Source organism: Miniopterus natalensis, chromosome 9 (assembly GCF_054644295.1).
Source record: "Miniopterus natalensis isolate mMinNat1 chromosome 9, mMinNat1.hap1, whole genome shotgun sequence".
Taxonomy (NCBI): domain Eukaryota; kingdom Metazoa; phylum Chordata; class Mammalia; order Chiroptera; family Miniopteridae; genus Miniopterus; species Miniopterus natalensis.
The window spans coordinates 62,969,614-62,997,359 of record NC_142089.1 but is presented as its reverse complement, the minus strand read 5'-3'; the positions used below and the strand labels follow the sequence as shown (position 1 = coordinate 62,997,359).

The following is a 27,746-nucleotide window of genomic DNA, read 5'->3' as shown; positions in this document are numbered from 1 at the left end:
AAAAAATGTTTGGACGTTGACATTGGTTCAAGTTACTTTAAGCGTAATTCCTTTAAAATGATCACAGCTGGGTAGTTTATTCACCTTTTTCTAAGACAGTTGTCATTTTGCATGCATGTTAAACCTACAGGCCTTTTTAAAAATACCTTAGGATCCTGTCCCAGTGAAAAGTAGAAAACGTACAACATACATGATAAGTGGATGGCAGGGCCCTTCACTGCTTAGCTCTTCGCGGCTGAAGAGGGAAAGAAAGGCGGGAGAGGCGGGAGGTGAGACTGACAGGGCCTGAGGGCGGCGGCCCTGGGCTGAGGGACAGGCTGCCCTGGCCCCTGGGGTGCGCTGCAGGCGGTGGGCACGGGCCTCCGCGAGCGGGGCGCCTGGCCGGGTGGAGCTGTGTGTTAGCCACGGTCTGCGGTGGTAGACTGAGTCCAAGCATCACCTCCTGCCTGTTTTCTCATCACTTACAGTGCTCAGGCCTGTGAGAGGGCACCTGTACCCAGGCATTTTTCTCTCGACCGTGTGAACATGGTTAATTTCTCTGAAAGCTCTTCTATAACAGGAATTATATATAGGTAGAGTTGGTTGAGGTGTTGGAATGGGCACAGGGGAAACCTCAGCTCCTTCCTGTCCCTCCTCCCTGCCCTTTTCCTAATTTCCTAGGCCCTCGGCCACACACACGTACATTCCTGTACCCTTCCTGCCCGTGGCTGCACAGATTGCTTGGCTTCGAGCCAGCCTCAGAAATTTTCATCCACTGGCCCTCTGTGTAGTAAACTTGCCCTAACAACATAAAAAAGAATCGACTGATGTCTGAAGAGACATGCGGACGGGCGAGTGGAGAAGATTGAGCTGTATATTAGATTGTCTCCTGGTTATCAAATAAAGACTCCTTTATCATAAAGGCCAAAGATAAAAAAGAAAATGTGTATGTTTAATATATGGAACAAAAATAAGTCTGTTTTTGACATAGTACTTGAGGCGAAGATAGGTCAAAAGGCCCAGCCACCCCTGAAATGAATTTTAGACTCTTATTATGGGTGTGTTGGGATGGAGAGAGATATCGGCGATGGTTGCATTGCTGATAGAAATGATTTTTTACAGTAGGTGCTAAATTAGATGTAGAAAGTAGGAGAGTTATCAAGCCTGCATTGTCACGTCTGACCTCCAGGTCCCAGTCGTGGAATCATAATAAAAACGAGCTGTGGGCTTATCTAGAGATGCAGCAATAACTGGCACAGAACAGTTTTCGAGCTTCTCTTCAAATGGGGTGACACCAGGGGTTATTCGGGACCACGAAGGAGATGCATCAGTTTTGATCAGTTTTTAGAACTCTATAGCAGCTTATCTGTGGGTCAGAGAAATTTCGTTTTCTCCATTCTTTTCTCATCATTTTCCCCTGGAGGGCTCTGTGGATTGGCCTCTGGAAGCTGGTACGAGGCTCTGTGCGCTACCAGATCGTGCAGATTCAGGCTGCACAGCCCTGTGTTTCACAGTGTTGAGCTCCCAAGCTCATCCGCACTGAGTGTTACACCAGTAAAAGCAAGTTACCATCTTTATAAATAAAAGGAAGAGAAATATTTAATAACAATACAGAAATACATGTAACTCCAGGCTCATTAGAAATATCCACACTGCATTTATTTTATCCACTTGCAAAATATTACTCTCATGGTTACATCTCTAATATGACTTCCTACTTTTGATTTTTGTCTAATTGTATAGTGTGTCCTTACTAAAGTAATTTACAATTATTGGACATGATTATTAAGCAAGTAGGAAAAAGGTAAATAAAGCCACTTGTTTTTAGCCTCTCCCTAATTTCAAATAATTTATAACACAGTAAGTAAGACCTTGAAGGCAAAAATAAGAACTGCAGGACCTAGAGAGGAGAAAATGTGTTGCCCACACTGTTTGCTGGTTGTGATGATGGGACAGACTTAGAGTTTTAACACAAACTGCTGACCCTTTTAAAATATCACTGTGACAACAGTTATCTTGTCATAGGTTAAAGAGATCTTTTAAATTTTAGAAATAACAGTGAAACCTCCTCACCCGTAGGTAATATGTCTATGAATTGGTCTGGATATACTACATTTGTGGGAAAGAAAATGGAACAGGAGTTAGATTAAAACCTATTTGTTTTGCTTTGTCAAACTGCTTAGCTTCAAAGTAACTAAAGGGAGGAGGACCTTGGTGGAGATATGTTCATTCTTGCGCTCTCAAAGGTTTATGTGTTGTGAAACCTAGTGTCTAATATATGGACAGCAAATCAGGAGTCTGACTACATTCTGAACTATTATGGGTTGTCGTCTTTACTCGTGTATCTTTAAGGTAAGGGTAATCTATGATATGTAGCTGTTGATATTGTCCTTTCCTAGTATTCTTCTGTCCCCCAAAAGATACTGGATGCTGTCGTTCCCCTCTCCTCCACATAACTTGTGAGAGAACGGAGCAAGCTTTATGAGAGAGCGAACATGTTAAAAAAAATTGTGCATAAAATATAAATTGACTCAAAAGCAGAATCCCATGGGAAACAAGTTTCATATTCTGGAGTTTTTACAGTTATCATCTTGAAGTACTATTTATAGTTACAAAATAATTTTAACATAAATTTCTATTTGAGTTATCTGTGTAAGATCATAAACAGGTCATTCATTGGCACAGCCACTTGGTGAGCAGTGTTAATACCAAAGGTTAATACCCAGAGTTTTAAGAATTTATTCAGTAAACATTTAAGTGCTTACTGTGTGCTGGTAGCTGGTTAAGCACAGGATGGGGCAAAAGTAGATTTACAGTGGTTCCTAAGGAAAATAATACAATAATTAATAAATAATAATACAAAAGTAAACTCTGTTTCGAGTACTCACAACTGTAAACCTACTTTTGCTCCACCCTGCATAGTAACTGTTTATTTTCGCCACCAGACTGTAAGCCCTGTTGAGTCCAGTGTCCTGCTTTCCAGCTCACCAGGGCTGGGTATGGTCCCTGCAGCCTGATGGGTGTGTAGCAAATGGGTGTCATTCAATTAATAACTGTGATTTAGAGCTCAGAGAATGGATTTTTAGATACAGAGGGTGAGAACAGAGACAGAAAAGCTGGTTGAAAGGCTTTTATGAGGAATCAGACCACCACCTGACTCATCAAAGAAGAATGACCATGAGACGGCCTCCGTGCACGGATGGGGTCCAAAAGGCTCCGGGCAAGTGACCGGGTTTCTGTAGGCTGGGGAGCAAGAGGCCGGAGGGAGAATCAAGGGCAGAGGCACAGGGAAACAGAGGTTACCAAAGTTGAAGTGTTGTGTCATAAATTGAGAGCCTGGAGGGAAAGGGACCTGGTGGATAGTTTGAGGGACTAGAAGGTTTGATAAAGGTAAAACCAAAATGTTGAAAATGTTGTGGGATCAAGGGGATGGCAGCTTTTCTTGAGCAGTTCCCATATGCAAGGCACTATTGTGGAGGGACCAGGTGCCACCCAGATGACCAAGACGTGGTTTCTGCCCTCAGAGAGGTGTTGGCACACAGTGAAAGTGGCAGAGATCTGTGTAAATACAGAGCTAAAAAGGTTCCTTCTCTTTGGGGGACCCAGCATGAAAGAGGTGACCTGTGAACTGCGCATTTCAGAATGAATTTAACACTTCAGGGTGGTAGGGAAAGCGGTCCAGGCAAAGGGGGTGGCATGCAAGACGCAGACTCAAGAAAACACAGGATCTGCCAGGAACAAGACATTCGCTTTGGTGTTAGTGGGGAAAGTGAGGCCAAGCCCTAATGCAGTACCTGAAACTTGATTCTCTGAGCTTTTGGGAGCCCTCGCAGGTTTTTAAAGAGGAGCATGACATTAGATGACGGTGCACTAAAAAACCCACTCTGGCCTCAGCACAGAGGTGGGTTGAGCAATGGTTCTAAATCCTGGCTTCACTTTAGCATCACATGCAGAGATTTTAAGAATTTCAAATCCCAGGCTGTAGCCCAGATGAATTCAGGATCTATGGCAGTGGAACCCAGACAGCAGTGTTATTTAAATCCCCCGGCAATTCTAGTGCACAGCCAGAGTTGCACACCAATGATTTAGAGCAGGGGTTGGAAAACTCTTGCTGTAAAGGGCCAGATGGTCAATATTTTCAGCTTTATAGGCCATACGATTTCTGTTGCAGTCATTCAGCTCTGCCATTGCAGCACAAAAGCAGCCGCAGACAATGCAAGGAAGAATGAGTGTGGCTGGGTTCCAATAAACTTTACAGAAATTGAATTTCATATAATTTTCATGTCACCAATAAATTTTGTTCTTTTGGATAGTTTTTCCCTGCAGCCATTTAAAAATGTAAAAAACAAATCACAGAATGTACAAAATAATAAGTGGCCAGCTGCGTTTGGCCCACAGATCATTTTTGCCAGCTCTTGATTTAGAGGGTCAAAATTGAACACAGGTAGTTTAGGAAAAAATATTACTACCATAATCCAGGTAAGTAGTGCTAACTCTCTTTTGTGGTCCGTTATAAGGGCAGAGTGAAAATAAGTGATATCGAGTTGATATTTATAGTCACACACATTCTTGTGTGCTACTTTCAAGCACCCAGAAGTTGCCACACAAAGGAACTTGGAAGGAACCATTGTGTGTATCTGGTACTCAGTACCCTTGAACTTTGTCTTTCTGCTTTGCAGGGACTTGTTTTATGTTGAAAGGCTGCTGCTTTTCTAACTCTTCGTAATGGCTTCTCATTTTAGCAACATCTACTGCTACAAAGTACTTAAGTCTCCTTCCTTTCTTACCTGCCAGCCTTGCCTTTGTTGCCAGAGAATGACCCTTCCTTGCAAACAAATGTTCTCTTTAGAAAACAAGGTGAGTTTGATATAGGGAGATATGGCTACTTACTTTGTACTTATCACTGAATTAATGCAGAATTTCCTATTTGCATTTTCTTGCAGCATTTGTAGCCTAGTTAGGGACCTGGAGGGTAAATGGGGCTCCTCTGCCACCCCCACTGTGAAAATGAGAGGCTGATTGTGTGCCTTCAGTTCCACTAAGGTGATTTTAGAAACCATAAGGCTGCAAAGAAGCGTTTCCCACTGTATGTGCTGTTTTAGAATCAGTGGTACATTTCCGCGTTTGCCCGGTTATTTTATGTGAGTGCATTACAGCTGGGTGAACAAATTCACTTTGTTTTCTAACTTCCACTCTGAGAATTTTGTTTTAATGTCCTCTAAGAAATGCTTGCACTGCACCCCACCCCACCCCCATCCCTATGGAGATTTGAGAAACTGAAGAACCTGGTAACTGTCCTTGAATTTGCTATGACTGGAGGGAGAGGACATTCAAGACTACAGGCAGAGTCACCGGCATTTATAGTCATCTCAGTTACCGTGCAGATCTTACTGGAAAGGAAGCGGTGGGAAAATGTCGAGTTAGAGCAGACTTGCTAAAATTTTCTCTACCGTCCTCAGTCCTCTCTAGAACATGAAAGTATGTGCTATATGCACCTCATGAAGCAAAAGCAGGTGAGAGTTTGAAGTTTGCCCGTGTTCTCAAGTATTTTTGGTTATTTGATCACCAAACGTATTTCACATCATTGATTTTTTAAATTGATTTCTAAATTTCGAGGCTTGTTTGAATCCCAGGGACCTGTTCTTCCTTCTCTCGGTGATGGGGAATGATGATCCCCTCAGGGACACAACCCAAATACATACACTGTAAACGCGAGGCTGCGCATGAGTGCTGATCATGTCAAGTGCTTTTAATTAAGCTTCTGATGTTTTATACATTGATAACAAAATAAAGGCCCAGGCTTCTTAAGTTAGCTTTCCATTTATTTTTCAGGAGCGCTCACCAGGTAGGGAATGAATATGTAACAGCCGCCCGTCCCTTCGCGAAGCCTCAGTGGGCCCGAGCAACTCCTGCGTAGAGTCCACCTTTGAGTGGAGAAAGAGGCTGGGAAGCGGGCAAAGCTTCAAGCATCATGTGGCGATTGAGAATGAAAATGCTGATAGAATTCACACCCTAGAGCGGCAGAGCTGGCAGGCAGTGGGGAACCGCCTAGAAGAAGAAAGGTTGGCAGTTGGAAGACAACTTAGGAGTCATCTTGGCTGCTGGTTCTCAGCTCTAGCCGTCCATTGCAAAACCCAAGAGCTTATAAATAAGGGACTTGCCAATTAAATCAGTGCCCTTGGGGACTAGGACTGGAGCACTGGTATATTTTAAAGACTCCCTCATGATTCTAACCTGCAAGCAGAGCTGAGAACCACTGGCCTAATCCAGCTTCCACGTTTCACATATGAAGTCCAGAGCAGGTGCCTGGCCCGAGGGCGGAGAGCTGTTGCTTGCTTGGATTTTAACTCGGTCTTCTCTCTTCTCCTCTCCTCCGTTCTATATACTCTGTGTCAGCAACCCCTCCTGCTTCATATTAGACCAGTAGGGTCACGACTCCCAAATCTGTGGTCCGCATCTCTGCTCGCTCCCTGCTGGCTACCCTTCTTCTCATTCTCTCTCCAGATGTCACAGCCAGCCAGCCACCTCAGACTCATTGTATGCAAAACCAAATTCCCCCTCCGCACCCTCCAGTCCCCAAATCTGATTTTTGGAATTTTATTTTTAGATTCCTTCCATCAGCACAGGGTACCTCGCTCTAGCTTGGTCATCTCAGCCGGAAATCTTGGAGTCCTCCTCCGCTCCTCTCTCCCTGTGCTCCTGTCCACTCTGTCCCCACGGGCTGTCCACCCTGCCTCCTGGCGGCTTCTCACATCCACCCCACCTGCCCTCCTTGCCCTGAGCCTAATCTGGCATGTTGTCATGTTTTCTGAACCATTGCGACATCCTCTCACACCATCTGCAGCCTCCGCCTTGCTTCCATGCTCCGTCTCTAACACCATTAGGAAGCTGTTTCGAAACACAGATTTGATCATTTTGAAGAAACTGTTCCATTTCTTGCATCATGTGCTCTAATCATTTAGCCATTTCTTCTTCTGTTTAATCCTCACTGAGGATATGTTTTTATTGATTTTAGGAAAAGAGGAAGGGAGAGGGAGAGAGAGAAATGTTGGCCGGTCACCTCCCAGACACACCCGGCCGGGGATCGGACCCACCCGTTACGTTTGGGTGTGCAGGGCGGTGCGCCCACCAGCGGGGCCGCCGGCCAGGGCGAACCGTTTCTTTGATTCAGCAAAGCTACCTCCTTTTCTCCCTGTCTCTGTCGCCTGTTCCTAAGCTACTTTCTCATGTTTATATAAATGGCATAATCTATCTACAGACTCAGTTCTCTTACTTCGGCTTTTATCAAAAACTGAACTCTCAAGTAAGCTACACTGTTTTCCCTCCAGACTGAATGTAATAGGACCGGCATCGCCTGCACCCTGACAGCTGGAACCCGCCCCTGCAGGAAGTACAGTAGCAGCCCCCGCGGAGAAACTCAGGCCTACCTGAGCATCAGACCACATCCTTAGTAGTTACTTCACTTACCTCCTAAGGCTTCCTGGCCACTTCATTTCTCATCCCTGACTTCAGTGTCTCCTGTGCGTCTTGCTGAGCCTGTCCTCACGGTGAGCCTCCCAGTTCTTCACCAAGGACCCCTGGTCTTGCACCTCTTGGCTATTTCGGCACCTTGGCCTCAGGCTGTGGTTCTCTGGCTTCCCCTCTGAATGCCTGTCCCTGGCATGTAGCACCTGACGAGTCCTTGATCCCTGGCCTTCCCTGCCTGGAGTGTTGGACTTTGTGTAGAACCGAACCCCCTCGTCCCCACCCCAGCTCATGGCCTTGCTGTCTCAAGTGCACCCGCATGGCACAGCCAACTGTTCAGAACCTGACTGTCCGGTTAGTCAGCTGTCTTGGCTCCTTATGGGTTCACTCTTGCCTTCCTGCTGCTACTTGCCAGTTCACTGGCTAACCACCTCTTAGGCTCTCCTCCAGAAAGGGCACAGGAAAAAATAAGTACGTTGAAGCTCCCTTCTTAGCATATCAGTTTTACTTCATACAACCAAACTTCTTTTAGCGGTTGCCCTAGAGTTGGCAACTTACTTTGATAACTAATCCAAGTTAAAAAATGTGCTTTCACTTAATACAGTACTACTTCATGGACAGTGTGCCTGATAATAACAAGTAATCCTAATTCTCCCCTCTCATCCCTATCGTCGACGCCATTCATCTCATATATACACAATCATACATAATTGAATACTTTGTTGCTGTTATTTTTTGGAACAAACTGTTATCTGTTAGATCAACTAAGAATAAGAAAAGTAAAAGTTTATTTTCCCTAAACTCATTCCATCATCAGTGCTCTCTTTTTCGTTACGCAGGTCTGAATTTCAGACCTGTGTTATTTTCCTTCTCTCTAAAGAACTTCTTTTAACATACCTTGCAAGGAAGGCCTCCTGGCAGTGAATTCCTCCCATTTTTGTTGGAGGAAGTCTTTATTTTTCCTTCCTTTTGAAGGATGATCTCACAGGGTGCAGAATCCTAGGGTGGGGTTTTTTCTCTCTCAACTCTTAAATATTTTACGCCATTCTCTTTTTGCTTTTGTGGTTTCTGAGGAGAAGCTGGAGGTAATTCTTATCTTTGTTCCTCGATAGCTAAGGTATTTTCCTCCCTGGATTCTTTCAGGATTTTCTTTTTGATTTTACTATAATTTGAAAATGATTTGCCAGCGTTTTCTTGGCATTTGTCCTGGTTGGTGTTCTCCTCCGAGCTTTCTGGACCTGTGGTTTGGTGTCTGACATTAATTTGGGGGAAATTCTCAGCCATTATTTTTTCGAATATTTCTTCTCCCCGCTCTGTCTTCACCCTCCCTCCGGGGCTCCCATGTGTTACACCTTTTGCAGTTGTCCCGCAGTTCTTGGGTGTTCCGTCGTTTTCAGTCTTTGCTCTCGTTGCTTTTTGGTTTTCAAGGGTTCTATTGAGATATCCTCTGGCTCAGAAATTCTTTCCTCAGCCGTGTCCAGTTTACTAACAAGCCCATGAAGGCATCCCCCATCTCGGTTAGTTTTTTTGAGCTTCAGCATTTTTTTAACATTTTTTTTCTGGTTCTTTCTTAGATTTTTCACCCCTGTGCTCACATTGCCCATCTGCTCTTGCACACATTGTCCGCTGTATCCATTAGAGCCCTTTGCATATTAATCACAGTTGTTTTAAATTTCCAGTCAGATAATTCCAATGTCTCTGCCAGGTCTGTTTCTGATACTTGCTCTGTCTCTTCAAACTGTGTTTTTTGCCTTTTGTTATACCTTGTGATTTTTCTTGATAGCCAGATAAGGTGTACTGGTTAACAGAAACTGCTGTGAACTGGCCTTTAGTAATGAGGTGTTGAGGTGTGAGGAGAGGAAGCCTTCTACGTTCCTATGATCAGATCTCAGTCCTTTAGTGAGTCTGTGCCGCTGGACTGTGAACTTAAGTGTTTCTCATTTTTGTCCTCTCCCTGCCTTAGATGGGTCAGGAGGGCTGGGTGGGCTGGAGTTCAGTGTTTCCCTTCCCCAGGTCAGTTGGGCTGTGATAATAGCCCGGCAGGTTAGACTTTGGTTAACTAGTTTCCCCCTAGGGCCTGCCTCCTTAAGAAGAACAGAGTACACTGCGTGTATTTCAAAATGCTTCCTTTCCCCCTCCCTCTGCCAGAAGGAAGCCCCAGGGGATTTTCTTTGATATTTACTATGGGAGCCTGGTTGAGCTCCTGGAGGTAAATTTCACAATAATGTTCCCACCTCCACCCATAACTAGAGACTCCTGGAGTTCTTAACTCTTAGAGCTGTCTGTATTGAGCCTCCAGCGTTCCCTTCATTACTGCTCAGGTTTTCTTACCTGAGTGCTGGTTCCTGTGGCAGCTTCTCCCCGAGTCTCTATCCCAGGTTCTCGCATTCCCTGGATTTGCCTGATTCCAGTTCTGGGGCTGCGTTTTTCTGTGTCCTCGCCTGTCTCCTGGATCCAAGAGTTGTTGATCTTTCAGTCTGTTCAGTTTGTAACTTGTTGTTAGGACAGAAGGATGACTTCCATGCCCCTGACACGCAGGACAGAAAACCAGAAGTTAGTACATTGCAACTCAAACCTACTATTTTGACTCCTTACCACCAAGTATGGTGAAGGCTGGCTGAAACATTTATATTTTATTATAATATATCTTAAGCATATCAAACTCTCTGAAAGGTCGTACATAGGCTTTATCATTTTTTGAGAATCTATATGTAGAAATGGAATCCATAGTGTTATAGTTTTTCCTTAAAATAACACTATTTTATCTGAGAAAGCTTTAATCTACAAGTAGAGAATGAGCACAGAAAGCATTGGATTTGTTTGGTAACCAGGAGGAGTGAAATTGGTGGGTATAGTGACAATTTAATTGTTCGTGTAACCTCACCTTCAAAATAAACATTCTCATCGCATGCAGAGCCTTTTTCATATCTGAGCTGTTCCATACATTTGATGAAAAATAAAACGATTACATTTTCTAGAAACCTGAACTATTAAAAACGCTTCATTGGGGCCTTTGGTTTGGTTTTGTCTGAAAGGGAGTATAAACATAGGCATAAAAGGGGTCATCTGTGTTTTCTGTCCTTGAAGAGTGAAATACAAGAGCAGTTTAGGAAGTACCTACAGGATAGGGATCTGCAGATGTTTAGCTTGTCAAAAATCTAGAAGTTTTACCAAATTTGCATATTGCCTCATCTTTTAAACCAAACTGCAGCCCACGTAACTTCAGGACTTGGCATGCAGTTACTTTTTAATAAACTCTCATCTTTATGGCCTGGTCCTTGGGATTAACGATAAAGGTGACTTGAAGGCACCTCATACAGTGCTGGGAGAGATGTCTGCTGTACTTTGGCCACCCTCGTTACAGGTTCATCACACAAGTTGTTTAACATGTTTACTTTTTAAACACTTGGAGAATTAACAGGTGGTTGCATGACTGAGATGTTTGTTTTAACAGGCTAAAAAGTGGGAGGTAATTTAGACACACACTATGATGCAATAGGAAAATACCTAATTATTCCATTTTTGGCTCAGCTTTTGGTTTCAGTTAAAACTCCTACTAGCAAGGCTCAACAAGCCTATTTTGTAGCACAGTACACTTAACAGTATCTTCATATGAGAATCTGGCTCACTAGCAATCATGGTCACACTCTAGCTATTTGTACATGAAACCTTCTACTTGGCTTCAGTGCTAGAACATAGTAAAGGGTCTCTTCAGAGTATCTGTCATCAGCAGTTATGATGTGAATACAGAAGGCTCTGAAAGTCCCATATCTATTTCAGCATGCTCTAGACACCAACTTACAATATTTTCTGTCTGAACGTAGAATACTCAGAAGGTAGAACCCTGAAAAGAAGACAGCTAGTTGTTATTTTGCTGGTATGTTCATCCGGAGTGTCAGGATGCAGGTTTTGATGATTTCTTGAACTGTTTTCATTAAGCAATGAGAAGGAGCAAGACATTTTGCTAGATAGTGAGTTGTTCACTTTGGTTTGGGATCAAGGGACTACTGTCAGGTGTAGACACGGTCAAAGATAGACATTCAAGATCAGGGATGTCAAACTTTTTCTTTAAAGGGCTAGACAGTAAATACTTTAGGATTTATGGGCCATACAATCTCTGTTGTAACCACTGAACTCTGCTGTTGTAGCATGAAAGCATTCATAGGTAATATATAACTGACTGAGTGTGGCTGCGTTTCAATAAAACTTCATTAACAAAAACAGGTGGTGGGCCAGTGTGGCCCACCTTCAAATGATGGACCATCATTTGTCAACCCCTATTCTGGATCCCAGAAGATATACCACTGGGCTATATGACTCTGATCGTATAGGAAAAACAGCAATAATTTTCAGTTAATTGGACTAATACATATAACCTTCAATATTCATAGCCAAGACTTCAATGTATTTGTATATAATAAATTTGTTGTCAGAAAAAAAGAGCGTTTTTTCCTCACTGGCTTCTTTGGGGACTAATGTGAATAGTGTGTTTATTTATCATTTATACCCCACTTCCCTCCCAAAATAATTTGAGGTGGCTTATAATAAAAGACATCTTTAGCTGTCAAAATAGATTCAGAACCCACAAAAAAAGGCACACAAAACAACCTCTGAATGTTCCATATCCACTTGCCAACTCCAGCTGGTAGCTCAACCATTTCTGGGACTGAACAGACCTGGGGACACCTCCTCAGTTTAATCCTGCTCTGCTCCCTAGTTTATCTTCTCTAGCATAATTTCCTTTCTGAAAAAAAAAAAAAATTCCCCATGTTTTATATTAAGTCTCCTACCAAAGGAAGTGTTAGTATCCGTCATATTTCTTTTGATTGAAGTGTAAGCCAAGAACTGTTACACCAACTAAGTGGGTGTATGTGAAGGAAAGAGAAAATTATAAGCTAATGAAAACTTTGGTGGCAGGTGACCTGTTCAGAACAGATTCCAGGGCTCACAGAGCCAAGGGATTCTTCCAGTCAGTTAGAGATGAATCTCTGCTGTCTGGGGAAAAGGAATGTTAAATTACTTTAGAGTTTGATGGTCAGAAGCACACCTGAGAGGTAGAGCAGAGGAGGTGGGAGTTCTGGCTGAGTGGCAGGAAGGGTAACTTTTAATGGGTGTCAGACACTGCGTAAGTGTCTGCAGAAGATCCTGTAGAACCTGAGGGATCTGTTTAGATCCCTGGCATTGGGGAGGGGTTACAGACACGCTTGTGCAGACAGTGGAATTGAAAGGAAGGAAACACTTCCCCAGGAAACATGGGTACCAGGCAAGGGTTCACTCACAAGTGAAGACAGAAGAAGCTCATTTACCTCGTAGTTAGATTAAAATCAACAAAGTAGAACCAGAAGCAACACAGGGGCAGAATTAAGGACAAACAGGCCACTCTCATGACGGAATTTTAATATGTGGTAGTGTCTAACTCCATGATGTACAGGAAATAAATTCTATAATTGGCACCTGGGAAGATGTTTGATATCAATTTTAAAAATGCTTTTCTCTGTTCTGTATATTTAGAAATGTTACAGCCTTTAAGTGGAAAAGAGAAATTAAGAATTTCCAACTTAAGCTGCAGTGTCTTCCCGCATTCACTCTTGGTGAGGAGGCAGATTGGGACAGCGTTTGTGGGGAGGGGCAGTATTGCAGTATCTATCAGGTATCAAGCGGCACACTATTTGATCCTGCAACTGGACTTTCATAATTTATCTTTTAAAAAGCCTCCACTCTCAATCTGGCAGATATATGTACAAAGATAAGCATCATATTAAAAAATTGAAGTGACCTGCAGAAAGAAGTTCAGATTTCAGAAGTTTTGGGGTGTGAGAACTCTGAATGAAGGATGACAGATCTTACACATAGCCTTTAAGTTCAGCAAGGATACGTTGTGAAGTAGAAAAAGTAAATTTCAGAACAGTGTACCTGGAGCGCTCTCCTTTCTTTGAAAGTCATCAGTTGTGTGTGAAGGAATGAATATGCAAAGAAGATCGAGAACCATACACAAAATTGTTCACGGTAGTTATGGCAGGTGCACAGATTATGGTGTATGAGGAACAAGCTGCTTCTTACTGTCAGCTAGAGTACAGGAGCCCCACATTTCCTCATTGTAACACTGGGGGGCGGGGGGCACAGAGGACTTGAGTAGTGCCTGGGTTCAACCTGAGAAGGACACATCATTAGAAGAAAAAAGCTTTGCTTTTCATAACTATAGATGAGGCTTAGGTGTTGTCATTACAGATGTCTATAGTTATAGGCCTGTCTCACTCAGGTATTTCATTTTTTCATTAATTTAGCAAATATTTATTGAGTGCCTAGGTTTGTGAAACACCGTGCAAGGCACCTGGGCTATGTAACAGTGATGTAACAAAGGTGACCTCAAGCAGTCAGACCCAGGCTGTGACCAGGAGGCCTGAGGAGGTATATTGTCTAAATGGAACAATGCAAGTGCCCAATTCCGAGTAACAGCAGTTGGCATTACAATGAAATTCCGAGTTTTCTTTCCTTTCACAGTATTTTTAAATTTTAGTCTCTAAGTTAGTGTTTATAAATAGAGTTTTTGATGAGTCATGTTTTCACTATGAAATCTAGATAGAGGTTGCCTGGGTGGTCTGTGGGACGATGACCCACATACCCATCAAGTGGCTTTGGTTTCTAACTGCATCCACGTGTCCCATGTTGACACTGTAGCCCCTTGCCTTGCACAAGGGAAACTCTCTCAATAAGTAGTATCCCAGTGCAACTAGAGAGACAGAGAAATAAATACAGATAGATAGATAGATATGCACATGTATGTTTTGCCACATATCAACTCAAATGTTTGTTTTCTTCCACAGAAAAAGCAAAGAACAAAAGATCTTTCTCGGGTATTTCATTCTTACAGTCCATATGATCACAAGGTAAGAGATGCTTATGATTAGCATACTGGGTGGTGGAGAAGTCTTTCTGAATGAGTGGCACAATTTCCCCTGATATATAGTGATTTTACACTTACCAGTTCCATTTATATTTTTATTTTAAAATTCAACTCTCTGTCTTTAAAAGAAACCAGAAAATTTGTATTTTGAACTAAAACAATTATATTTTATTCACATTAAAATCTAGTTACATATTGTCACTGAAATCTCAATGACTGAAAAGACAGGTTTTGGGGTGATTTGGTTTGGTTGTTTTTTTTTCTTACCAAACAATGTAGTGATGGACTTGGCTTTTGAATTGGTACAGGCAGATAGCTGAAATATTAGCTGCCAACTCTTGGTTCTCCATTGCTCCTGATAGAAAGTTATTTTTCTGAGTAAAATCCCTAACAAAAAGCAGTGCATAGAATTCTATCTGAAATATCCACTGCCAATAGTTTTGCTACACAGAAGACCAAATAGTGTAGTGGACCCCTATGCATCCATCCCACAGCTTTACGTACCCACGGCCAGTCTTGATTCATTTATCCCCACTCTCTCCACTGCCTGTATGTGAAGAATTCCCAGATACCCTTTTACTTATAAGTATTTCACCATATATTTGTAAAAGAAAAGGACTCTTAAATAAAAATTTAAAAACTTGTAACTGTTTTTAAAGAAAATGCTCAGTGTCACATCCTCATAGGGAAATACATTACAAGATTTCTGAGTTGTGCAAAACTTCGTTATCCCTTAAGGTTCCAGTAAATCTGTTAATTTGAGGTGACTTCAGAAACAAACAAAACATTTGCACAGTTGAATTGCTAATATAAACTTAAATCTTTATCTATGAATTTACAAGGAGACATGTGGTGGGGATTTTTTAACTAGCCAAAATAAGTAGTGTGAAAACTACTTTCCTCAGCTGAGGATACGAAGATGTCTGGATTCAGGAGGGGAAAACCGTGCCAGTTGTTCATAGAAGTTGAAAGAATCTGAATAGCTTCTAGTGTTTCTATAGTGACCAAGTGACTTAAGCACCAAAAATTTTTAAGAGGTGTTGATGCTCTTCCATGTGGCATGGCTATATACACGACTAAAAATTATATCGGTTCAAGTTACTTTTTTGAAGTTAAGTCAGTCACTTTGCAGAATACGGCCATTTGTTTGAAAGAGTGCCTGACAATGCAGATGGAAGGTGCAGGCTGATAACTAATATTCAAAAGCAAAAGGAATGAGATTGGCCAGATTTTGGACGATAAAGTTGCTTTTTTTTTTTTTATATGAAACCATGTAATGAACATAAATGCAACAGTGGCTAAAGTTAACATTTAACAACAAAAAACTGTGACAAGTGTTTTGCCTGACTTGTCTAAATTTTGCCCACTTCTAACATTTTTTAATTCACAGTTAAGGGAAATTCCATTATTCTTTTATTAGAACTCTTAATGGAGCTTAGCCATTTGCAGCCTCTACCGGCTTCCTCTTCATATCCTTTGTGGCATTGTATCAAAGTCACCTCAGATTATTTTGGCTTCCCTTGTGAAGACTTCAGTCCTCTACAAATTAGTCATCAGGCAACAAGGAATTGAATATAAATGCTAGATGAAGTTCCTTTTGATCTTTGCTTTAAGATCGGTAATAAATTATTCTAAGTAGCTAGACTGCCTGATGAGTGATTTTTGAAGCTTCCAAGGTTTGGCCTATTGGCATTCTGATTTATTCTGTCTGCGTGGTGAAGGAAGGGAAACGTTTCCTTCTAGGCAGCTCTCCTGCCCCTAGTAGCCTCCTCCCATTTTTCCAAGCTCCATCCGGGCAAGCCTAAGTGTGTTACCTTTAACCCTGTCTTTTGTTGATCAGTGTCCACAAAGACTAAACTTGCAGGGACCGAGAAGCGTACACTATCTTCTCAACCTCAGAATGTTCCTTTCCCCCAATAAGTAAAATAATAGAGGGTTGCAATTCAAGTTACCTTGTCATTTTAACTAAACAATTATATTCAAACAAATTCGTTTTCTAGGCAGATAGGTTTTAGTGTAAAACACTTTATTAGAGGTGGTTAAAGTTGGTTAAAACATGTCATGCTCAATAAGATTTACAGAGTGATCTTTAGGTTAAATATGTATATATATCGTAAATGAAAGCTTATATAAAATAAAATGTAGGCCATGTGGGATTTGCTTTAAAAAGGAATCCAAGGAGGGGAGTGGGTGGGTAGACTGAAACAAGATGGGCCTCGTGTTGAATATTGAAACGGAACGATGTTTGTGGGGTTCGTCATTCTACTCTGTGTATATTTTCTGTGTGATTGAAATATTCCATAATGAAAAAGATGCAAAAGTAAAATAAACGGTGGTCTGCTCCTGGAAGTGACTTTCATTGGCAGTGTTTCCCTTGGTGTAAATATCCACCAAAGGAGGACCGCTCTGTGTTTCAGTGGAGTCACCATGCTGCGTAAACTCACAAGTGCAACTCCTGTTCTAAAGCGTAATAATTTCCTGAGGCTTCGTCCCAAATTATAGTGGGTCACTTAAATGATAGCCTTGCCTACTAGAAACTGTTAAAACAGTTGTAATTACAAAACGTAGTTAGTACAGCCGTTCTGTTCTCAGTGAGTCAGTTGTATTTGCTCTTCTTTCCTTCCCCCCACCAAGACTGCTCCTGCCTGACCCCCAGACACAGGAAAGTCACCAGGTTAAGCAAACGTGCTGTTTGAGTCTGGCCAGGTGCATTTCTTAATGGTGCTGCTCTAAAGCCATTGTTTGGGTTGTAAATGGTCAGTTGGTTTTCTCTTAAACGCTGTTGCAAAAAGCAAACAACGCCTAGAACAAAATGTGCCCTCAGAATGAGCCTCAAGGAAAATACCTGATTTATTTTTTATGCTCTAAAACAAGTTTTGCCATAGACTAGAAGAATTTCATTTTGGCCTGATATCTGTGGTTCCATGTCTATTTAAAAACTATATTTTTCAGGAATCCTTATAATGTAGACTTATGCAGAAAAGCTTTAACCAAAGCTAATTCCCATTTATCTGTACTAATAAATGGTAACATTAGTCAAGGGAATTCAAAAGAGCAGGTAATCTGATGGTATTTTGTACATATATTTCTTCTGTTATTTTAAGAAACATAATAAATGTAGCTTGTAATTTCTGGAAACACATCATACTGACTACCAGGAAAGGTTCAGAGCCACAGGTCTTCTACGTCACAGCCAGGCAGCTTGAAGCTGAGTTTTTCCTTTGGATAGGTCACAGGTAAGTAGAATAGATATAATTAGACCACTTTTATTAAAGCTATGCGAATTAGTATGTACTTTCTGTCTTTGGCCTGGAGAAAGTATTGCTGTGCATATAAAAGATGTCTCTCTTTTTCTGATTTCCTTCCTTTTGTTTTCTTTCTTGTTAGATTTTATCAGAATTATGTGTTCAGGAGGAAATCTGGGCTTATTAGCCAAACACAGGTGTTAATAATCTGCTAATGTAAAAAGCTCTTATAAAATATGAAAATGCTTGGAAAGAACAAATCACAAAATTCTGTTTAGGTTTATAGTGGCTCTTAACATCTGCAAAGATGACTAAGTTCCTAAACCCAGTTAACCTGTATGGATTCATATATGCCAGACCAGTAAAAGTATGTCTTTAATAGGTTGCACTATTAGAGCTTCTGTATTTTGTGAAGAGGGCTTCTCATTTTCTTTTAGTGCCTATTGTTATTTTAATAATTTTCTACGTTTGAATGCCTAAGTCAGTGGACACACATGAGAAGTAACATTATTATATAGCTCCTGTATTGGGGAAGCAAGCTTTCCTTTTTTCCTTTAGTGACTAATGTTATTTTAATAATTTTTCTACTTGCATAGACATATTTCTAAACAAATTCATGTGTCAAAAAAAAAACACACAGCTATGTATGAAGACACTTGATAAGTTATCATATGAGTCAATAGAAAACAAATGAACACCAGTACTTTACTCAACCCCAGGTCTTTTGTGCAGCACTCTCAGCTCAGAACCTGCAGGTAAGCTAGCCTGGGCCCAGCCTGGCAAAATTATTGTTTAATTCTCTCTCCCCACCTCATAACTTCTTCAGTCCCCCATCCACAAACAGTCCACTTTTTAAAAAAAAAAACAGTTCTAACAAAGATGCCTGGTTTCCCAAACCACAGTCAACCCTAGCAGCAGTTAAAAAGAGGGTGCTTATTGCTTCAAGAAGTCAAAGCTCCATTAAGAAGTGGCAGTATGCTAAATGAAGGCAAGGCCCAGGCCATAAAAACTGTAAGTCATTAACAGAGGAACTCTAAAAGCGCAGCTGCCCACGAACATTTAATTTGGACCCAAATATCCCTATACATTTTAGTAGTTCCAGGGTAAAATAATTGGGCTTAAATTGCATCAAGAAACAGATGTTTTGTTTTAAAATAGTAGAGATGTGTGTAGCCTATTTTTAGAAACATTGATATTTTTATTTTAAGAATAAATTTTATTCATCTTGAAAACTCTCAGGAGCAGCTGTTTCTTAATAAGGTAGGATAAGTGAAGTATTACTATAGAGAGTGGTTTAGTAAGAGAGAAGTAGTGAGAGTGGCTGAACATGTGCTGGTCGTTGGGTAGAAGACAAACCATGTATGAGCATAAAAGACAGAGAGGGTGGAATCAGTATTCCCCCAAATTGTTCATTATATACTTAGATCCTATAAAGATATTGAAGTCTTTGAGAATTATTATAAGATATTTTCATCTTTAAGATTACTCTAGGCATTTCCCTGGCTGGTATTGCTCACTTGTTGAGCTTCAACCCCTGAACCAAGAGGTCACCAGTTCCGTTCCGGTCAGGGCGCGGGCCCAGGTTGCGGGCCAGCCCCTAGTGCGTTTCTCTCTCTCTATCCCTCTCCCTTCCTCTCTCTCTAAAATAAAGTAAAAAAAATAATAACAAAGTAACAAAGCAAAAAAGATTACTCTAGGCATAACTTGAATGGAGTAATAATAAGTTAACGTATCAGTACAATGCATTTTAATTGCAAATATTAGACATACAAAAAATATGCATATGTATTTCCATACTCCACATTTTCTAAGACTAACTTAAGAACTGTTGTTAATACACACAAGGCTGGGAATTCATATCCACTAGTGTACAGTGATATATAGTTAAAAAAAAAAAAGCAGAACATTTTCTGCAGCTCTGTTTGGACAGAAACATATAGCAAAAATCTATTTGAAAAGTCTAGGGGGGTGGGGAGTCTTGGTTTCTACCACTGTCCTTTCTTTTCTAAGAGACTAATAGTCTCTGTGACATTGTTTCATAAATACATATATCATGTCTCAAGGAAAAAGAACAGTTTTATTTTGGAAACCATGTATTGATTTACATTTCTCCATTAATCAGATTTGTCTGGTGATTTAAGATAAAAGTCACTTTACCCAGCTCTTTCTGTTTGAAGAATAATGGCCATTTGACTCAATCCCGAGGCAGCCACAGCACTGTCAAGCCTTCATTATCTCCTGTGCTTGGAATAACATAATGTAGCAACAGAGTGCTTCGAGTTGTTCTGGAGGGGGAGATGGGAATTTGGATTATTGCCTGCTGGCCCTGGTGAGCTTTGAGCTATCTGCTGTCTGGAAATAGCAAATTCAGTTTTTAATGGATCCGGCACTCTATGATAGCCAGATTTCCATGGCACATGCAGATAAAGAAACAAGTTATTGATTTGGCATGTTTGTGCCATGCTTAGAACAGTCCTCTCAGCAGATTGTCCAGAGCCGTTTGTGCACTTAATTCCATTCCCCACCTTTGGCAAAGACTAAAAAAATGTTTAAAAAGTAATTTTAGGGCTGTTGCTAAATATCGGAAACAATTGGATAAATGTCTCATTGATTGAGTTCCCTTACTGTTATATTTTCACATGTCACACTAAAACCATGCTCAGGCTATGGCCTTGAGACACAGGGGAGTGAGCACTTCAGTGGATGCTAAACCCATTTACTGCCCCATCAACTCCACTCTATAGCCAAATGGGTAACTCAGCCTCAAAATAAAGGACGTACTAAATAGAGGAGTTCTTGATGTAAAATCTGTGCTTTCATTTGTTAAAATATCTTCTTTCTCAAGGTGACCGTGTAGTTGTCACAGAAAGTGCAGACACAGCTCAGCAGTAGAGATCTGGAACCACCTTGTGCTTCCTACTCTCTGCCGACCTGACCCAAAAGCATGTTCCTCACTTTAACTCTCCTCAACTTGTGGTTCGGGTTGAGTAGCAGACCATGTTTTTGAATCTAACTTTGATATTATATTTATGTACTTTTCTCTTTTCCTTCTAACATTTTTACATGTTAAATTTATTTTGTTGCTATAACTGCAGGGATGAGTGGTGTTGGAAGGATGTGTAAATGGCAGGGATTTTAGTATTGTTAGAATGAGATATCCGGGGACCCACAGATGCCAAATTCTGCTCCACCAGTTACCCTGAGGATTGACAAAGAGAACAGAATCTGAGTGGGTTATTATTATTGTTGTTGTTATTATTATTATTCAGCTATTTGAAGCACACCGTGTAACTGGCACCATCCTCAAAGTTTGACATGCACACGTCACTCGTTAAGCTTTTACCAACCTGTAAGATGCATACTCTTATTACCTCCCATTTTACAGGCTACAAAACTGAGATGCAGAGAGGTTAAGTAATTGCTCAACGTCACACATCTGGCAAGTTATAGCGATGTCTAACTCCAGGGCCCATGCCCACCACCCCTATGCCACAAATGACTAAATACCCACAGTGTGACACTCTAGCAAAAGGTGGGCTGACCGACACAACTCAGGCCCAAGGTTGAAGTGGGCCTTCCCACCCTGCCCCTCTCTGCCCAGCCTCAGCTCTAAATCTCAATAGGCAAACTTTAGGTAGGAATAGAAACTTTATGTGAAAACAAATAAGGAGAGACAGAGGACGGTAATAGAAGGGGAAGGGTGTTGAGCAGTCACTGAATGACCTCCCCGTAAAGCAGGCGATCAAGCAGACAAGCTTATCCTGAAAACCAGCCCCTCACCTACACTCTTCCCCCAGTTGATTAATTCACCACCAGCCTGGGGCCAAGGAACCTCGATGTAAGCTGGACATCAGGGCAGATAGCACCAGAGGCTAATGGATGGTGATGAGGCGCTTCAGGCACTCTGCTCTAGCAGGGCCCTGTCTGACTGGCTTTCCGCCCTGACGCTCCTCTGTGCCCGCGGGGGTGGCACAGGTTGGCAGCGCAGTGGTCCCAGCCGAAGGACTGGAGTTCTTTAGGACCCACACACAGGGATGCTCAAGTCAGGGAAATAGTGTGAGTCAGAACCTGAAAAGCTAAACCACAGAGAAAGGTTGAGGAGGAATCAGTCAAAGTCACAATACGTGGATGTGAAAAAATAGCATCAGAGCAGGCTGGAAACAGGTGGAATGCTGCCCTGTTCCATTCGTCAGGACCAGCTGGCACCTGGGACTGCTGTAAATGGGCAGGCAGAGTCAGATACGGAAGATAGGAAGTTTCCCGGGTTGTTATTTAAGAATGTCCTGTTTAGTAGCATATTCTGTTCCCTCCACCTCCCCACCCAGGCACTCCCAGGAATATTAGTAAAAGGGAAAAGGCAAAGTTCATGATTAAATCCTTTGCTAACATTCAGTGTAAAAGCATTGATTTAAAAATAGTCAAAAGAAGATTTACATAGATACGGCAGTTACTGTATTTTCAAAGTATTTATCAAATCTAAAAATATCTGGGTTCTCGCTGTCATTGGTGATACAGTGCCTCTGTGAAATTCACTAGCATGAGGAAAAACCCAGCAAAGAGGGGCAGAGGGACTGCATGGCTCCAAGAGCCAGAGGACATGTATCCCCCCCCCCAGGGGGTCTGGTCTCCCACTGCCCTACCAACTCCCCCCACTTGTCCTCTGTCATCAGTCTTTGCACCCAGGTCAAATGTATCACTGCGCCCCTGCGCATTTTCTGCATCTCCCCACCAGGGTCCACTGCCTCTGACCAACCTTTTCCTGGGTCAACAGACTCGGCTAGAACACAGTCCACTTGATGTGCTAGGGTTGCCAGAGTCAGCAAAGAAGAATACAGAACACCCAGTAGACTTTGAGTTTCAGATAAACATTTTTTTTGTTCTTGGTATATGACCCCTACAATATGTGTGACGTATTTATACTAAAAATGTATTTGTTTATCTGAAATCCATGTGTAACTGGATGTCTTCTTACTATCTGGCAAGCCTAGTTGTGTGTCCACTACATATTTCACGTTGGGACATTGAGACAGAAAGACAAAAAGGAAAACCTGCAAAATGGGGAGAAAACCTGCAAAATGGGGAGAAAATAAACATTGTTTTAAACCTTCCCTTGTACTTAATGTGAAGGACCTGAGAGCTGCTGTTCCTCGATCCATCCTCGTGTAATGGGCCTGGCCTCCCCTTCAAAGGCCACGCCTGTGTCAGGCTCTTCAAACATGTATCTTTTACTTGAGGAGATAAAGCAACCTTCTCATTTGACTTTGCTTCTTTAAAATCGAAAGGCAACATTTTAACCTGGGAAGCCTGTCTGGAAAGTTTCTTGGAAGGCACAAAGCAGTTAAATTAAAAAGTGTCCACACCTTATTTTCAAGGAAGAAGAATTGTTATACTCCCCGTGAAAAATAACACGTTTCTCAGCAGCACATTATCATAAAATATAATTGATGACTTCTTTGTAGCTGAAGTTGTTTTTATTGAGATGTACTGAGAAACAGTAATGCTGGCGGTGCTTAGAACAAGCGATGCAGGCACCCGCTGGCGGAGCAGGGAGCTATGGCTGCTGCTTTCCTCTCCATCCCTGCTGCTCCAGCTGTCGGGAGCCTGTGATAGGTGGGGTGCGGGCTGATGCTGACTGAGGACCCGGCTCCCGGGCCTGGCCTGTGTCTTCCTCAGCACATTATTAACAGCAGCTGAAAAGCCCCGGTCTCCGTGTCATCTCATGTGATTGCCAACCTTCGGTACACATTCTGACTTGCACAATTTCCACAATTCTCTCGACAAAGAATAGTGAAATGAAAGTATTTCCATGGGCCAATAATTCATTCTCTCTGGGGTTTTTGTGCGAGATTAAGACGACGTGATTCCAGTTAGCATCTATTGTGCTTTTTTAATGCATTAACACTCTTCCCTTGAAATTGGAAAGCAAGAGAGTTTTAGCATCTGGGAAGAAAATAAGTTAACCAGCTTCTTGTAATGATTGTTAATATTTTCCATTATTTAATACGCTACCTTTGGGTGCCTTTCAGAATTCCAAGGGTATTTTAAATCCACATGTGTCAAATGAAAATAAAGGAGTTTTAAAAATTCAAGTTCTTTTTAATTTAATACTATTATGATATGGAACACATGGGTAAGAAAGGAGACTGTTTCATTTTTAATTACTATAAAGTATAATACTCCAGATGCTATGCATAAAACAAATCTCTGTAATTCAATTTAGACTTTTTTTGATGGGGATCATTTTAAAGCTGCTTGTTTGTATTTAATTCATCACTTTTTATTTCTTATCAACACTCTCTTTTTCTGATTTAATTTAAATCAAAGTTTCAGCTGATGTAGCTAAGGTTTCTTGGTTGACCTTCCCTCCTCCACTGTGCACTTACCCTGTGGTTTTTTCTGTATGTCTCAGTTCCAGCTAATTACCCTCCCCTACCCATTTTTCTTTTTTTATCCTTACCTGAGGATATTTTTTCCATCGCTTTTCAGAGAGAGTGAAGGGGAGGGAGGGAGAGAAACATCGACATGAGAGAAGTACACCAACTGGTTGCCTCCTGCACACTCCCTACATGGGGCACAGAGCAAACCCACAGCCCAGGTACGATGCCCATGGCTGGGAATCGAACCCAAGACCCTTCGGTGCATGGGCCGGAACTGTGACCACTGAGCAACACCGGTCAGGTCTCCCCTATCCATTCGTTGTGCTCATGTTTATTACTATTCCACTAACCTTTGCATTTCTCTGCACGGTTTCCGTGACGTCCTTGCTTTTGGCCCTGAATCACGTTTCTGCGTGTGGGTGTCATTCCTAGGGTCTTCCACGTGGAACGTTCTGTTCCTACGCCCCTTCCTTTGGAGACAGTGCTGTGAAAGCTCAGCACTGGGCCGGTCCGTTCTCCCTCCTTAGCCTTAACCCTCAGAGCTGGGAAGGCCCTTGGGGCTCCTGCAGTCCTACCGCCCTCGCCGTCCCACCCCTCCTGTGCGGCGAGGGGAAGGCCCCTTGTCCTGCCGAACTCACCCAGCGTCACATCACCTTCTTTGCGTCTTTCCTGATGCACACAGAGAACTGTTCTCATGCGACCCCAGTGGCACGCATATGTCTTTATTACTTGACACATGCTCTCAGAATTCAGTTCCCTTCAAGAAACGCGAGTTCTTCTCTAGGGGACGTGCACAGTACCTGGGACAAGACGCCTGTGATCCATGAGGCAGTAGGGCGAGGTGGCAACAGACACTGCTCTGTAATTGTTTTGCTGTGTTATTGTTACATATTTATTACTGACATGACTCTTCCACCCCAGACACTGCGAATGTCTTTAGGAGGGAATCACATCCAACCTGCTCTTTTCTCCCCTCCAGGGAAAGACCCTGAATTTTGAACTGGAATTTAATGTGTTGTGTCTATGAAGTGTATTTTACTTTCCTTTTGGTCCACATGCTGTGACTACGAGGCACTTACCCGTCATCTCGCAGCAGATACAGGGTTGAAACTCAGTGTTTTCACTCCCAGTTTGGCTCTGTCCATGGCATGACAGTTGGACCGTTCCGGTAGTAGTGGCCACACTAAGGGAGGGTATACTAAGTTTGTTCTTGGTTTTTAATTAAAAAATAGGTAATACTCAAAGAAACGGTATTACAGACCCCCGCCCCCCTTCCCGAGGCAACCGCTAGTACGGGGTTTGTGCGTGTACCTCTAGAGTTATTTTCACATGCACACACAGACGTACATATGAGCTTTCGTAGAGATCTGTGCCTTTTAATCAAATGTTAACATACTACAAACTCTCCTGTCTCTTCTTCACTTTTTGGCTCATCTTGGAGATAATATGAGTAGGGACATAAAGACCCGCCTTGTTCCGTTTGTTTTAAATAGATGTGTATGCTCCACAGCAGATGTTTACCATCTTTATTTAACTCGACTCTCACTGATGGATCGCAGGGTGGCTTCTGATCTTTTGATCTTACAGGCAGTGCTGCAGTGTATAATCTCGCAGACATGCCATTTTGTGCCTGTGTAAATGTTAACTGTGGGATAAATTTCTAGAAGTAGAATGGCTGGATCACAGGTGCATGCATTTTAAATCATGATAGGCATTACTAGATGCCCACTGAACAGGATGCTCTGATGTCCCCTCCCATCAGCACGTAAAAGAGCGCTGTTCCCCACACCCTCCCTGCCTCTCAAAACCCTTTCCTGTTAGGGGAAATATAGTATCTTCTTCTAGTTTTAATTTGTGTTTCTTTTCTTAATGTAGCCACTCAGCTGTTAGAAACAGCCACAAAAAATAGAATAATTTGGCCTTTGAGTTCACGTAGTCACCTCCCCACTCATAACTGTAAGTTCTGACTCCTACCCACACCAGCTGTTTGACCTGCCAAGATACTTGTTTTCTTTACCTGTTTCCCCCTCTCTAACGTGAGAATCACACTGTATTCCATAGACTCTAAAACACTTAATCATGAGACCTGCCATTAATTAAAACAACACAGCCCATTATAATGTTGGGACCTCACTGATTAGAAGATACATCTAAAATTGAGAGATGTTAAAGTTATAAGGAAGAAATGTGCATTTTAGAACTAATGAAATTTGCTAGTGTCTGCCTCGCGTGACTGTCATAAGGATAAAATGGAGAGCAACTGGAATAGCATCGTGCACATAAGTGCTCAATAAATGTCTGTCATTATTCTTGCAGTAAAATGATAGTCACAAGAATGTCAGCTTCACCACGAGTCCTCAGCACATAGTACACTCTCAGTAAATAGCAGGTGCTGTTATTATTGATGCAAAGTATGGTTATTAGAATGGAAGCAGGTATTTTTTTGTTTAATGCTATTTCTCCAGCCCTTAAAGCAGTGGCACATGGGAGGTGCTTGTAAGTATTTCTTGACTAGAGGAGTTAATCTGCCTTCTCCTCTAAAGCTTCAGCAGAGTTATACATAGAAAGCTTTGTTTTTTCTCAGTAGGAGATGCAGTAGTTGTGGGTCTCAGGGTCCAGTGGTCATGAACTCTCCTCTATGCACCCTCATACTCACCAGAACTTCTAGACCTTATCACAAACCACAGGATTTCGTTTTTAAAACACCTGTGCCCTACAGAGCTCAGTGAACATTTAAAAACCTTTATTTATAAACTCAAAAACTTTGAATAGAAAGGAATCTTCAAAATATTGCTAGTATACATTCTTTCCTAAACACTGCTCAAAGCATGTTTCCTATAATCTGTATGGGATCCTAACGAGAATTTTATAAGATTTGTGTATGTCCTACATTTCAGAGTTTCCATTTGTAAAATACAGTACACTGTTTTTGCAACAGTAGTGTAGTCTTTACCTGTTTTATGCAGTATATCCTCTACAGAAAGAATAAAGAAATAAGGCCTTTTATTTTTAAAATATCATGATTGTTTAGCTGAGCTGAGCTCTTACGAGAAGTTTTTCCTTCTTCCCGGCTCTAAGGATGTGGACTCTGGGAAAGCCTTTATTTTCCATAAAGTATGTATCCCGTATGCTCTGCTTTTTGAATTTTATATTTTCTCACTTCCTCTGCTTGACTCTATAGACTTTGCTTTCTTTTTCTTGGTTATAAGTATTTGAATATTCCCAGGCAGCATAGGTCTGTCTGATATAAATTTTTAAGTATTTAAAATGTAATACTGATTTAGGCGCTTTCAAAAGAGTAGATATGAAGTATATACTCTGAGTATGTGTTTTTATAAATATCTGTACAGTATGTATATATATGTTACATATATAAAGTATGTAGATGGAAGGAAGGATAGGTGGATGGACAGAAACTAGACTATAAACTCTGGCTAATATCAGGATTAGCTTGGATGACTTCAGTCTCAAATGGCCCATGTTTTCTGGCCGATATTATTTACCCATCCATAAGTGGCCTAAAAATTCTTTGAACAGCTTCAAGTATACTTGAAAATTAAATGTGGATTTTTTGCCTTAAACTTAGTTGATGGTGTTTGAGTCTCAGCCTTGTTGAAACTCAGCCTGCCTATTAAGTCAGTGTCCCTGTGCCAGGCCCTCTGTGGAAGGGACTGGAGCACGCTTGCTCCTGTGTGAGCATCTCCGTGAGGATGAAGGCTGCTCCCACGTGCTAGAACAGTCCACTTTTATCACAGACTCTTTCGTCTACATGTTTAT

General features: G+C 41.7%; 1 protein-coding gene across 5 annotated transcripts in view; it reads left to right on the top strand.

Annotated features, from left to right (window-relative positions):
- CDKAL1 (CDKAL1 threonylcarbamoyladenosine tRNA methylthiotransferase) overlaps positions 1–27,746 on the top strand; it is a 551,454-nt gene that overhangs the window by 428,650 nt on the left and 95,058 nt on the right. For all 5 annotated transcript variants that reach the window (XM_087820618.1, XM_087820616.1, XM_087820619.1 and 2 more), the window contains one exon: positions 14,268–14,330. In XM_087820618.1, coding sequence (XP_087676744.1) covers positions 14,268–14,330 — 63 coding nt within the window. The remainder of the gene's footprint in view (positions 1–14,267; positions 14,331–27,746) is intronic.